The sequence below is a fragment of the Nanorana parkeri genome, unplaced genomic scaffold (genome assembly GCF_000935625.1).
Source record: "Nanorana parkeri isolate BGI_ZX_2015 unplaced genomic scaffold, ASM93562v1 scaffold523, whole genome shotgun sequence".
In the NCBI taxonomy this organism is placed as follows: domain Eukaryota; kingdom Metazoa; phylum Chordata; class Amphibia; order Anura; family Dicroglossidae; genus Nanorana; species Nanorana parkeri.
In genome coordinates this window covers 869,994-883,993 of record NW_017306791.1, presented here as the reverse complement: position 1 = coordinate 883,993, position 14,000 = coordinate 869,994, and the positions used below count along the sequence as shown (strand labels likewise).

The following is a 14,000-nucleotide window of genomic DNA, read 5'->3' as shown; positions in this document are numbered from 1 at the left end:
ATCTGAATTTTTTTAATTTATGGCACTTCTACACATAGACAGTATTATTTACATTAAGAGGTTTAACATAAAACATATTGATGTAAACTTACCAGTCTATTAGGTAGATATCCGGCGTCAGATTGTTTTTCTTGAAGTGCGCAAATAACCTAGGCAAATTTTCTTCAAAAAATACTTCAAATGCTGCAAAATAAGTCAACATCTACAAAAACAAAAAGTGAAAGGGCATTGCTTACAAAAACTGTACTGTTACTTAACTGAAGGACAATATGCAGACAAAACACACAATGCCGACTGCTAGCTGTGAACTGTCACGGCACACAGCATTCTATGCAGGAGGGTCCATTCATTATCTGCCATCTGTATATTATTTTGAATGTAAACACAGATTTACAAAGATTATGGCACAGCTTCTTGCTCCATAAGGCACCCCCATGTTCTAGCTGGCATTAGTTGTGAGGTTCTACAAAAGTGCCTATAGAGTAGAGCAGGAAACGGGCTTTGCAGATGGAGATAATATAATGATTTATGAGATAAATGTTGATTTATAATAAAGCCTTTCAGTGAATAAATCATTATTTCATGTGAAAACATTCATTCCACACCTACAGGATACATTTGTATGCGAGTTGAAAGGTTTCAGGAGATTATCATGCACTATAATAAGAGATAATGCCTGCCACTTAATGACTCGACCCAAATGTCTATGAATAATCCTGACATACCATCTACTGCATGTTTATTTTACATCCAATTCAGTTATCACTGTAATTGTTTTATTGTAACATTACATTGCTGTAAGGCTGTATGGGAAGGTTACGCCCACCACATTTGTAACCAGTGGACTGAAGGTCACTTTCTCTTACCCATTTTGCACTTGGTGTCTTGGTTTGCATCTGCTGTAGTATTATTGTTCTGTTGTATGGAACACAAAGAATCTTGCCCTTCTGTATCTCCATACCACCAGGTGTGGTGAGCTTCAATTCCAAGCGGCCACATATGTGCGTACAGTCAGCGCCCCTTATCTGTGCCGGGTGCACACTCATCTTTGCCTCCTGGTACTCTGACCGCACTGTTGTTGACAGATCCTGGTCACAGTCTATGATCGTAAGCTGGTGAGGTGGGCCACTGATCATGTGAACACTGTGACAGTCCATCACAGTGATCACATGACCCAAAATCCCATATAATGCCTCTAGTGTTACGAACTTTTAAAGGAGAACTATGAGGTGAGTGCTTTTCACTCACCTCATAGTTCTAGCCGACCTGTGACAATGAGACTGTCACAGGTCGGCTCAGTAGATCGGGAGGTGAGCGAACACATACCGGCATTCGCTCACCTCTCGACCCTGTCACGGCTCTAAGGAGAACTATGGGGAAAAGCCTTAACCCCATAGTTCTCCTTTAAATGGCCAGCTCTTGCCAGCTGGAAAGGGTTAATGAAGAGTACCTTGATGTAAAAAAATGTCATGACATACAAGCAAATTGCCTAATACTTACAAGGCCATGGTCCACTCTGAAAAATGCCATCTGACAGGGTTTATTTAGGAGGTTTGAGAAAGCAATAAAGGCATCAGCAGTATCTAGGTTCAGGATCAAAACAGCAGCTATAAAAGACATGCCCTGTACCTGGAACACAGGAAACAATGGAAGATACCATCAGTAAACAGAAAAACAGCATCTTCTATATACACACTACAGCCTGGGACGTGTATTATGTATGGTGGGGACTGCTGGATGTATCGCTTACCCTTGCACACTACACACAAAGGGCATCTTTCATCATAACGTGATATCTATAGGTTTTAGGTCTTACAAAACCATCCACAACTCTGCCCCTGGCTATATCTCAAACCTTGTCTCAAAGTATCTCCCTAACCATCCCCTCTGCTCTTCCAAAGATCTCCTGGTTTCCAGCTCCCTCATCAACTCCTACCATGCTCGCCTCCAGGACCTCTCTAGAGTCTCTCCCATCCTATGGAACCCTTTACCCCAACCTGTCCGACTATCTCCTACTCTGACTGCCTTTAGGCGATCCCTTAAGACCCATCTCTTCAGGGAATCCTATCCCACCTCAACTTAACTACTCAACCATCATGTTCTCAAACAATTCATCCCCACACACTCCCTTTTAGATTGTAAGCCCTCACGGACAGGGCCCTCCTTACCACCTTGTCTGGAACTGTATTGTAATGTCTTCCTTATATTGTAAAGCGCTGTGCAAACTGTTGGCGCTATATAAATCCTGTATAATAATAATAATAATATAATAATAATAAGGTCACTTGTATTCTCTATACAAAAAACTTACATAACCAACATCGGGTCTGTAACAAGTGTAGGCTCCTAAAATACTGTGCAGCATGTCATGGTAAGGGCCACCCTGAAACAGGACAAACAAGTAAAACAATTAACATTCTAGAAATTGGACAATATGCTACAAACAGGCTCTTTAAAGTGGAATTAAACTAGACTGGTCCCCTTGGCCTCTTCTCCACCAGGCTCCAGCGGACTGAGAACCCGTGTCATCATCATGTCTAATGTAAGTCTATTAGACGTGAGGGTGCTGAGGTACATAGGCAGCAGTAGTTGTATAAAATCTTTACTTTTCCTGATTTTTATATATTCCTGAACTTGCCTTTAAGAAGCAGCAAAAATTTTCTAATTTTTCAGACAGTAAAACAGAACAATGGAGACAATCACATTTAGAAAACATAAAAGAAATACTATAATAGTGTTAGTTTATAATGTAGTAATAGTGTGAAGTACCTTCTGGAATATACACAGATTTGGGAACGTCCGAGAAATATCTAGTTTTATGAGTTCCAGGCTGGCTTCGCGGTCAGCGGCAGACAAACCGGTGTCTATACAAACAAGATGTGATCAAAGGGTTAAATTCTTCCATCATTGTTAAAAGTGTATCTGTTTAAAAAAATATTCTCTCTTTACATAAAGAAGCCAAAATAATTCCTGTATCAGGAAGCAGCAGCAGAAAGCCATGTGAAGACAGAAGCCTATTAGACAATCAAAGACTAACTAGGTGGACAGAACACATATTGGTTACCTTCATTCTCCACTTCAGAGCCCCCCATGCTCAGGAATTTCCATCGGTCTTTGGCCCGGGATAAGCAAATGTCATAAAGCTCTGGAAAATACACATGAACACACCATTGCTTTTCACAAGGCTCTGAAATACTTTGCACAATAGTAAGGAATATGACAGAGAATTTCCCACCTAAACTACAACCTGTCAACCACCATTGAAAGTGGACCCATGCTTGAAAAGTGAAAGGAAACCTGTACCGAGAAACATAAGGAGGCTGACCTCTCCTGAAAATGCTAGCCGTTTGGTCGTCATGCTGATCCTCTCACAATGATCTGAGACAATGAACCAGAACAAGCATGCAAATAAGGTATACGCTGATGCCTGCTTGTTCTCTGATCATACTGAAGCCAGGGGACAACCAAGTAACTAGCATATTGAGAAGGACATCAGCAATGACGGCCTATACAATACAATTCTCCCAGTAAGGGGTCCTTTAAATTAAAGCAATGTTAAATGTCTTACTAGTTTAGATAGATAAAAAGCAATAAAATGCCCTTTTCTGGACAAAATGTTGCTTCAGGTTTCCTGCTTTTCTGGTCACATGGCCATAAGGATAGGCCTTTGGTCACATGATCGCTTCTGAAGTGGACCATGCAATCTGCATTCTGATTTTCCCTTTCAAGATAGATGGTGTGGCAAATGTCCAGACTTTAGTGAAGAATTTGCTGAAAAAATGCAGCATTTTCTCCAGGCAAGCAAAGTCATTCAGCCACATGGTCTGTAGTGGTCCAGTAAGTAGGTTTTTGGGTAAACTATTTGAATAAATTGTATCTAAACCCATAAAAATGTTTATATATTCTTAGATGTGGTGGCTGTAATTTTTTCCCCCCATCATTGTCACCTGGTGATACTGCAAATCACACACTTCCTGTCCCTCGGTGGCTATGCTCAATCCACCACTTAGAGCTTGTTCACACCAAATGCGTTCAGTTCCAGAGCATGTCAAAAAAACTGCAGCAAGCCCTATTTTTCCTGCTCTGGAACACTCTGCAATGCATGCAAACGCATCAAAAATGCATGCAAAGGCCCTGGAACGCACTGGGGCCTTGTTCACACCAAATGCAGAGCAGATCCGGTCAGGGTTCTGCACACGCACGCTAGTCTTTTAGATGCGTTTTTGGCTAAAAAAAATAAATAATAATTTTTAAGTTTAACATGGGCTTTCAGTGGGTTCCAGGCGTTTTTGATGCGTTTGCAGATCCAGAGCAGGTAAAATAGGGCCTGCTGCAGTTTTTTTACCTGCTCTGGAAATGAACGCTGCGGTGTGAACTGGAGCTCAAAATACCATAGGAATACATTGGACGCAGTTTTGATCCGGTCTGCACCTGCTCTGCATCTGCTCCGCGCTTGGCGTGAACAAGCCCTAAAAGTCCATTTTAGGCCCCCCCAAAAAACTTTTTTTTTCTATTTTTACAAAAACAGCCCGAAAACGCGGCAAAAACACACTGCACGTGCAGAAACTCATGCAGATCTGGTCTGCATTTGGTGTGAACAAGTCCTGAATCTAAGGGGACAGCCATGGTTGTCACCCAGGCTTGACTTCAAACATGTCTGCCTTGTTTATCTACATTACATGGGATTTCAGACTGTTGTAAGTAAAGAATGTCAGTCCTCCTAGGAAGCTGGCCTTCTAGGAAGCTGTTTTCTCTACATACATTACTGTAATACGATGCCCTACCCAAATAATCCATTTAACGAATAACCAGACAAACTCTTCTACTACAAAGTTCATCGGAAACCAAAAGGAGATTGTAATGTGTGTAGTTAGCTATACTCCATGTTTTTCATCTTTTTAAGCCATGATATTATCGTGATTTTAAAGTATAAAGAGAAACTTCAATCAGGATAACTAAAAAAAAAAAACCTAGGTAATATAAGGCTATGTGCGTCTTATAAGCTGCTCAGACAGATAATGACACATCTGATGAGGAGGTAGGAAGCTACTGCGGTACCCATGGTGCCTTGGGAATCCTTCATCGCGTGTTACACAACTATTTGCCAAACATAGTTAAAAAAATGATAAAACAACAGTTCCAAAAATATACCCTAAACCCCTAAAAGAAAACGAAACCCTAAACCATTATGGTCTCCTCTAAGAGCTAGGCAGTCATGAAGGATTTAGACTTACCATGGGTGATGTTTAACTCATTGCCAATTGCCAGACTCCAGACTTTCCCTCTCACACTGGGTGGTATTCCCTGCCACCACATTTCCCGAACTTTCCGGGAAGTGCACCTGGTGGAAAGAACAAAGTGAATGAGGTTTAAACAACATTTGCCTTTCATTTTTTTGTGTGGATCAGATTTTCCAACACTGTATTGCTCTATGTTAGAAATGACTTGAGCCTTGTGTGTGTGTAATTTTCAGAGATGCATGCACACATGATCATTGGTAAGCCTCCTGTCTGGGATCTTCCATGCTTATTTAACCACTTCACAACTGCTGGGTGTCTTAAAATGGCGCTGCAAGAGGCGCTCTTTGCCTTAGTATCATTTTACGCCAGAGAGTGGTTTGGTTGGCTGTGGTCTGTATGGGGGCCCAGAGAGAGAGTCGGGTGCTGGAACTCTGACCACCAGGCCCAGCACGCACGGTGTATATGTAGCAAATGACCAGTATGTCTCTTAAAACATAATTAGGATTTCCAGTGGCTTTGCTGGGATAGCTGAAAGAAGGTCGGGAGCACATTAAATAAAAAGGTGACCATCCTCCCCCAGCAAGGTATGTATGTATTAGTTACTTTGAATAGCAATAGTGCTTTTTGTGCAAAATGTTTGCAATTGCAGACATATCAAAACGATGTTGTTGTTCCTATTGAACAGGTTTACGTTTTGGCTAATGGTTTCTAAAAATTAGTTCTTTGCACTTGCGAACCTCAACATAAGATTGGAGAGAAAAAAGGAATCCTAATACCGTACAAGGCAATTACATTCTGCTTTAAAGAAAGTCTGTGCTGACAGCTGCCATTGCTGATCTCCTTTTGAAAATGTTTGCTGCATGGCAACTGCAGTACTGCCACATGTATACGTACAGCTGGAAGGAAGGGGTTACTTAACAGGTAAAAATAGAAGCAAAGCTAAAGGAATGTAAGAAATAATGGATGAAGGTGGTGTCAGTTCCAGTGTAGTAACAAGGGATTTATTCGATGCCCATTCCATGGATTCACGCTGCCGTCTACTCTGCTTTGTGCAGGCTCCCCTATCAGCCTCGTGCTGTTAAAAGGCAAATCAGTGGCTGTCCTAAGTGCCAGGCACAAACTTTTCAGGGGACTACTATAACACAAAACTTAAGTAACAGTTCTAAGTCTTGTCACATCCAAGAGGCGGTGCTCAGCAGCAGCCTCCTGCCTGTTGGATGTCATGTGCAAAGGAGGCCTTGACTGGGAGATTACACGTATAAAATAAGTTAAATGGACATGTCATCTTATAGGAAGATTTTTGCTGAATTTTATATAGTGTAGGGGCAGGGTCTCGCTAAGTGTAACACTTGTATCTAAAATGCCTTACAAACAATACAGATTCCCTTTAATCACCCCCAACAAAAGCAAATCTTCTCACGTGGTTTCCCAGTTGGGTAGAATTTCAGTGTTCCATGTTAAAGCGGCATTTCCAATACTCTCTTCCAGCTTGCATCGCTCTTCTAGTTGTTTCTTCCTCCTCTGGGCCTCTTTAAATTCTGAAAACACAGAGGATAATTAAAAATGTAGCACGCGTGTAACAGTACTCCGCAGGCTGGCATACCCGGGCTTGAAAGGAAACCTAGAAACTGGAAGATGTTAAATAGCTCAGATGAAAGAGTATTTGTTTGACGCTATGGGAAAAGCAGAATTCATCTGTGACTGGCTCATTATAAATGAGAAATTTGGCAGATATAAAAGCACATCTTGGCACAGAGAGAAATATCTTCATACTGCTACAACCTCAAATGTCCCTCAGAAAATGTCCGTACCACTTCATATCAACAAGAAACATCAATGCTTTATTAGTAAACTGGTAAGACTGTATTGGTATAGAAATACCTCTACATGAATAACATAAAAGAAATAGATAAAAGCAAGCCCACCAAGCATGGGGTATAAAGAAAGAAAAAAGGTATAAAAGGGAAGCTATATGAATTCGACCTCTTTATTAAGCAAACGATAAATAAAATGGACTAACTCTGTACCCTCAAACATCACAGTGTGAACATTAAAATGAGCTGACAACGCTGTCATACCACACACACACACACACACACACACACACACACTCCTGTCCCACACATCCATCTCTACAACTCAGTACCACATAAGAAATGGTACAATAAAGAATACCTTCTTCGCACCAATAACATAAAAAATGGTTGTACTACTCGCGTGTAATAATACAATAATATCTAGTAGTTCCTTCCCATAGACATGTATCATCTGCAATAGATCAGCAGTACAAGCTCTGTCAGTACATCTGACATTTATGGCACACGTTCATGTTAGAGATCACATCAACGTGGGATGAACAGCCTGAGCGAGTTAAGTCCTTAGTAAGAAGGAATGGAAACATTATAATATATACAGTGTGGGGGGGGGGGCAATGTATAAAAGTAAGTGGATGCACGCAGCAAGGCTTCACTAATGTGACTAATAACAAAGTAGCTGTCACGCCTAAAGCTGCTATGCGACACGGGCGACATTGTTGTAGATGTCATGGCATCATACTCACACAACCCATGGACAGACAACACCGTTCTGAATGGGCAACTCAGCAGTGCCGCTACCTCCCAAAGCGATCTTTGAACACAGTTGGAAGCCATGTTCTGGCCATCTGTAATGAACTCATATGGCTCCCTCACATAGACATACAACTAAACATTCTAGTAATCACCGATAAGAATTCTTAAAACCCAACTGAAGTCTCATACCCTTTTTTTTTATAACCCTGTCATGTTACTTTCTGATTCTTTAAACTAATGTTTTGCTTTCAAGTTCCTTTATCTCTTAGAGGCTGTGTAGTTCCTATGTGTTCCTGCTCTCCCACTGCAGTGCTCTAAGCTGGCATAGATGAGTAATGGCCACACCCCTCATCACTGGTGTTCTAACACAGACTTGTACTGAGATGTAAAAAAATGAGACTGTCTAACCTTTTCTATTATAGAGATTATAGAGTACACTAGGCAGCATGGTCAAACATGGTGCCTTTTGGACTGCACAGTCATATTTAGAACCACTGCACAACAACTGCTGTAACAAGAAACCGGAGGCGGTGATTACAAGGGATATGTGACTCAATCGCTATTTATGTGACTTTAATTAAGGTTTCAGCTAATGACATTTACATTGACAAAAACTGTAAAAAGCCAATAAAATGGCCGCTATTAACCAGGATCTGTGTAGAAGTCCTTAATAGAATGTGAGCAACGACCTCTCTCCTCTTTGTGGGTATGAATAATGTTAATGTCAGGAAGCACTGGTAATTGTGCTGTATATCAATTGCAACAAGGAAGCAGTCACTGACAGGCAGCACTAATAAATACAAACTACATTACACCAGCATTCAATCTGCCGTGTCCAAACATACGGGGAAATTAGTGCTTCTCTGTAATCGCCTGTAGCATCCAGGAAGCGCACCCAGCTAGACTCCTTCTTCCATGTATGAATAAAACATGGGCAGCTATACAAATGTCTGTAATGCTTTATACTGGCCGGAAGACTCCGCAAATTAATTGCGTGTGAACAGGAACCGCGCACAATGTCAGGCTGCAGGTTCAGTGTTGGAAAGTTAATATATAAAATTGCCTGCGGAGTAGCACTTAGCCCCGGATTCTTAAAATTCTATTTATTCCACCTTCAGCTAGATGTCCTTGTTTAGCATGGACAGTATGAAAATAATTAACTTTGTCTTCACACCAAACCTCATGATAAAATGTTTAACGAGTCCCAATAAATGAACTGCAGCATGTGCCCAAATAAAACAAACACGCCCAAAACAAAAAACTAACACACCACTTGTTAGGTATACAGGGGTCGTCTTGACACTGCATGGGGTATCGTCAGGACTGGATGCAGACACTTTGGTCAGAGTATTTAGTGGCGAGTTGCTTCACTTCTAGCTGCCGCTATTCCCATAAGGCAAGTACGCCTACTGGTACTCTGATGCCCCCAGGTCTTAGACTATATACTCTGGCTATAAATGTTGCAGGCGTCCCCCAGTGGCAGAGCGGTAGTACTGACTGGTGATGAGGTACAAGACAAACAGAAAGCAAGATAGAAGACAGGAAAAAGGATTGCAGATACAAGATAGGATTAGGATCAAGACCAATACAGGATTGAAGATACCAGGCAGGTACAAGATTCAAGATACACAGGAGGTACAGGATTCACAACACAAGGCAGGATTCAAGATACAGGCAAGATTAGGATTCAAGATCAAGACAGGTACTGGTAGAAGATTAAAGAACATCACAAGTACTGGATACAGGCTTGTTGACCAAACTAAACAGGACTGTCACAAGCCCACAGTCCTAGGACTAGTGATGCTAAATATAGTGCCTCTAACCAATCCCAAGGCTGAGGGGTGTGTGGCCAGGCTCATAAGCCCACAGCTGATGAAGAGGTGCATGGCCAGGCTCATTAGCCCACAGCTGACAAGATGACTGGAATAGGTGAAGTGGCAACAAGGTACCACCAGAAGGAGCTGGGACGTTGCGACAGGCATAGGAGTATTAGACATGTTCCGACAGGTATAAATAATTGCAAATGAAAACATTGGGAATCCTACACAAAATGTTGAACAGACCCTATCAGTTTTGAAATGCTTACATGCATTTTAAGTGGTCAGCTCTACAAATGTCATACTTATGCATGCTACTTGGCAAGCTGTGCACCCAGAACAAGTATGAAACTAGAGAACTTTCAAGTGAAAGGAGTAGTAGAAGTAAGATGGTTCTGGAGCTTACACCTTTAAAAAAAAAAACAAGTCAACAGTAAAATATCTGCTATATTTCTATCCCGACAGGGTTAATTTAAAAACCGTATAGTGACTCTGTGTTTACCCTGACAGCACCTGTGCTCTGGGACTTCGCAAACCATACTGGTAGTTCAATTAGCTTCTGCATAGACGTAACCCTTACAATTGTGCATGTATTCCTCTGTCATGGGCACTACACTGTCATGGCTTTAAGGGCTGATTAAATGGTCTTTACCACCCCAAGAAACAAACAAAGGTAATCAGTAAAATGCTTTTTCAGGGAGCAGTTTCATTGGGTCAGGAAGGTAAACACAGTCTGAAGTTGTAACCCCTTTCTCACCCTACTAAAAAAAGGTTTTCCTCATTTGTCTCCATTAGAGAGATTTCCCATCACTTCCTGAGAGGAAACCAGGGAAATCCCCCCAACAGGGACAAAAGGAGAGTACTAAAAACATAATACATGCTCTACTTCCTCTCTACTCTAGCCAAGACAAACAGTTTTTGCTTCTCATTTCCTTGGAGTGTAGATCAGTGGCAATTTACCTCGTCTTTTGGCCTGGGCCACCATCTCCTCATACTCCTGACGGTGCTTCTGGGCTTCCTCTGCTGGCTTGGCTGGAAGATTTCTGCGAAACGTCAGAACAATGATCTGTTAGCCTACGTATGTCTCAACATACAGACACGCAATTATGTTCATACCAACCGGATAACGATTCTGCGCAATCATATTAAAGTGACAGAACTGCCAAAGAGTGAAGGCTAGAAACCCAACGCTTTCCTAAATGGCATAAAACTCAGATCACTAGGACTAAGCACGTAAAACCGAGTAGAACAAAGTAATAACAGGTTACTAGAATATTGATATTACCATGTTTTATTTGTGTTTCCCCGAAAATAAGACATACCCCGAAAATAAGACCTAGTTCGGTGGTAGGTCTTATATTACAGAAATCCGCTAGGTCTTACTTTCGGGGTAGCTGCACATAAACTGAATTTTAAATGTAAAGACCGGCCGCAGCTCCCGCCCCGCCCACACGCCCGCCCACACGCCAGCCTGCCGTTCACTCCCCCTGCAGATATAGGATGAGTCGTGCTCCAGCAGTGTCCCCCCTGAACTGATGTCCCCAACATCCTGCAACTTGGCAAATTGACAAATGTTAACCAACCACTGCAATGTACAGTGTTCTAAACAAACAAATCTATCTGCTCAGGTACAGGCATTTCTTCCTCATCATAAAACCCAGTCACATATAACAATACATCTCAGCAAGCCAATCTACGTCTACTTCATAAATCCATCCAAAATTTACAACACCATATCCTTTAACAGGAATTTAAATTCCAGTTTGCAGAGCTGCAGTTGGCGATGGGAGACTAATGCGTTAAAACAATGTAATGTTCAAATGCAAGGCAGCCATGTGTAAATGTTTGTCATACAGTATACCATGTCTTTATGCTGTAGCAAGGTGTGCTTCATTTATCCTGAAGGAAAAAAGCCTCAATCTGCGTTGCCTATGACCACTACATTTCCCCTTTCTTTCTTCCATACTACAGGGAAAGAGTGAAAGGGACAATCTAATTGGCTGCCTTACGCAGTGCAGAAAGACAGGATTTCTCAACAAGGGTTCCTCCAGAGGTTTCTAGGGGCTCCTTCAGCAGTGAGCAATCACAGACTGATCCCCCACCTACAATGATTACCAATGCAAGGCGGCAATTTCCCAATGACATGCAATGTAGGGAGTCACTTTTACACTGATCACCAGTGCAGGGGGGATTTTCTCCACTGACCACCAATGAAAATAGACATTTCTCCACTGACCACTAATGTAAGGAGACAACTTTCCACTGACTAGTGAAAGGAAATGCTACAACTTTCTCAGTTTTTGTTCCTTTTCTGGCCATTCTTATTAATTTTCACTAAACTCAGAACTCATCTTAAAAATGCATTCATGTACCTTGACTATTAACACAAATGTAGGCTCAAAAACTAAAACCAGCACACGATGATCTTCCAAAGAAATTCAAACTTCATTCCCCATGCATCTATACAAAGAACAACCGCTGACGCGTTTCTGCCTTACTCGGCCTTAGTCATAGCTCTAATGAGCTTTGTATAAATGCTTGTGGAATAAAGTTTGAGTTTCTTTGGAAGATCATCGTGTGCTGGTTTTACAGTTATTGAGCCCATCACTCCAAAAGAGAGTCATCCGAGTGTGGATTGCGGGGACGCATGATAGTGGTGAGCTGTGCACTTTGTGTTTTCAGTTAACAAAAATGTATCTTATTTGTGTATCACTGAGCTGTAGATCCTCAAATCATCTCTGAATTGGTGCTGACACTGTCCTTCCTTCTGGAGGGGGGCTACTTCTGTTCCCCATGGTCCCTGTGTGTGTTGTAAAGTAGCCACCGCTCCAAGCTTGCTCCTGTGATGGACTACAATCCCATACAAATCAGAAAACTAAACATGAGATTGTAGTCCATCACAGGAGATAGCTTGGAGCGCCGGCTACTTTACCACACACACACAGGGACCATGGGGAACAAAATGTAGCCCCCCTCCAGAAGGAAGGATAGCTGAGTGATACACAAATAAGATACATTTTTGTTACCAGATAAGATACTTGAATGCATTTTTACGATTTAACTCCATAGTTTAGTGTCACTTTAACAACCACCAATCCCAGGTTTATCTGGCCCAGTGCTTTTTCTGCATTGAAATCCCAACCAGCGTTGTCAGCCCTGGCTGCGGGACTACAGAACTCTGCCTATCCTCCACATCTATCTGTTCCTCTCCCCATGCACACTGATTTCTTTCCCAACAAAACAATTCTTTTGCCTTGGCTCCCGAAAGTCTGCCAATACACGGAGTGTAGAGAAAGGGCTGTTGGGTTAAGTAGTTCTAGATGTACGTCTATATCAATAGGTACTGACCTCCCAGGAGCTGCCCCTGCAAGTATTTTACAAGATTGGTGATATAGGGAGTAATCGAAGTTTCTCACTACAGGAGTTTGGGGGTAAATATGGGTAATGCGTGGACAAACACTTGGGGCTGACCCAATTCTTCTCCCCAGCGTATAGCTGGGTGAAAACCGGTCGCACAGCACTAACGCCATGGAGCATAGGAATGTCCTATGCTCCTTAGCACCATTTACTGATGGTAGTGTCATGGAACGGCATTATAAAGGTTTTAATGTGTTTACAAAATGTGTGATAACATGCACCTCTGCGCACTCATTATCACTCCCACCAACTTAAAAAGTTATCACTCTACTGCCCAGCACATAGCTGCGAGGAAGAGCTATGAATCAGTCCCTTTAGGTTGGTGGGAGTGATAATTAGTAAGCAGAAGAGATCGTTATCACACATTTTCCAAACACATTAAAACCAATTCTACCATCCCCAACGTCCATCTTCATTTACCACTATTGACATGAACAACGGTTACACAAAAAGAGAAGATCATAAGACTCACGCTGGCCGATCTTCCAGTATTAAAGCTGTAGTGGACAGTGGCTCAAACACCAAGCTTTTCCTCACATTCTGCTTTGGAGAAGGGGACTTCGGAGCTCGTCCAACTCTATCTTCATATTCCTGGTAAGCAGATAGACAAACTGTGAGTGTAAGTATTGCTGCATGATGGGAGCATGTTTCAGGCAGTAACGCAAAACAAAGGCTCATAAAACTTATAACAAATGGCAAAATCATAAAACAAAAAACATTTTTAGTACATATCGAACATTTATCCCTTTAAAGATCCTGCAAGTACAAACAAAAATACTTGCTGCTCTGCCAGAAATGCTCTTAGCTCCTGAGTCCCCTTGTGGGCTGACAACACGCAGCATTGCACAGTGGTGTCAGCACTGCACAGTTCTCCTTTGCTAAACTACCTAAACCCAGCTCGACCCTATTCGCCATACATAACAAAGAGACTAATTATTCTATAGTGCTAACTTAAC

The 14,000-nt window shown here is 41.9% G+C and overlaps 1 protein-coding gene across 1 annotated transcript in view; it reads right to left on the bottom strand.

Annotated features, from left to right (window-relative positions):
* The window catches only part of TBC1D14 (TBC1 domain family member 14), a 103,020-nt gene that overhangs the window by 9,585 nt on the left and 79,435 nt on the right, over nucleotides 1-14,000 (bottom strand). Inside the window, 9 exon segments of the mRNA XM_018561433.1 lie at nucleotides 93-202; nucleotides 1,501-1,629; nucleotides 2,312-2,383; nucleotides 2,770-2,864; nucleotides 3,065-3,145; nucleotides 5,235-5,341; nucleotides 6,661-6,778; nucleotides 10,588-10,670; nucleotides 13,517-13,635. Of these exon segments, the coding sequence (XP_018416935.1) occupies nucleotides 93-202; nucleotides 1,501-1,629; nucleotides 2,312-2,383; nucleotides 2,770-2,864; nucleotides 3,065-3,145; nucleotides 5,235-5,341; nucleotides 6,661-6,778; nucleotides 10,588-10,670; nucleotides 13,517-13,635 (914 nt within the window).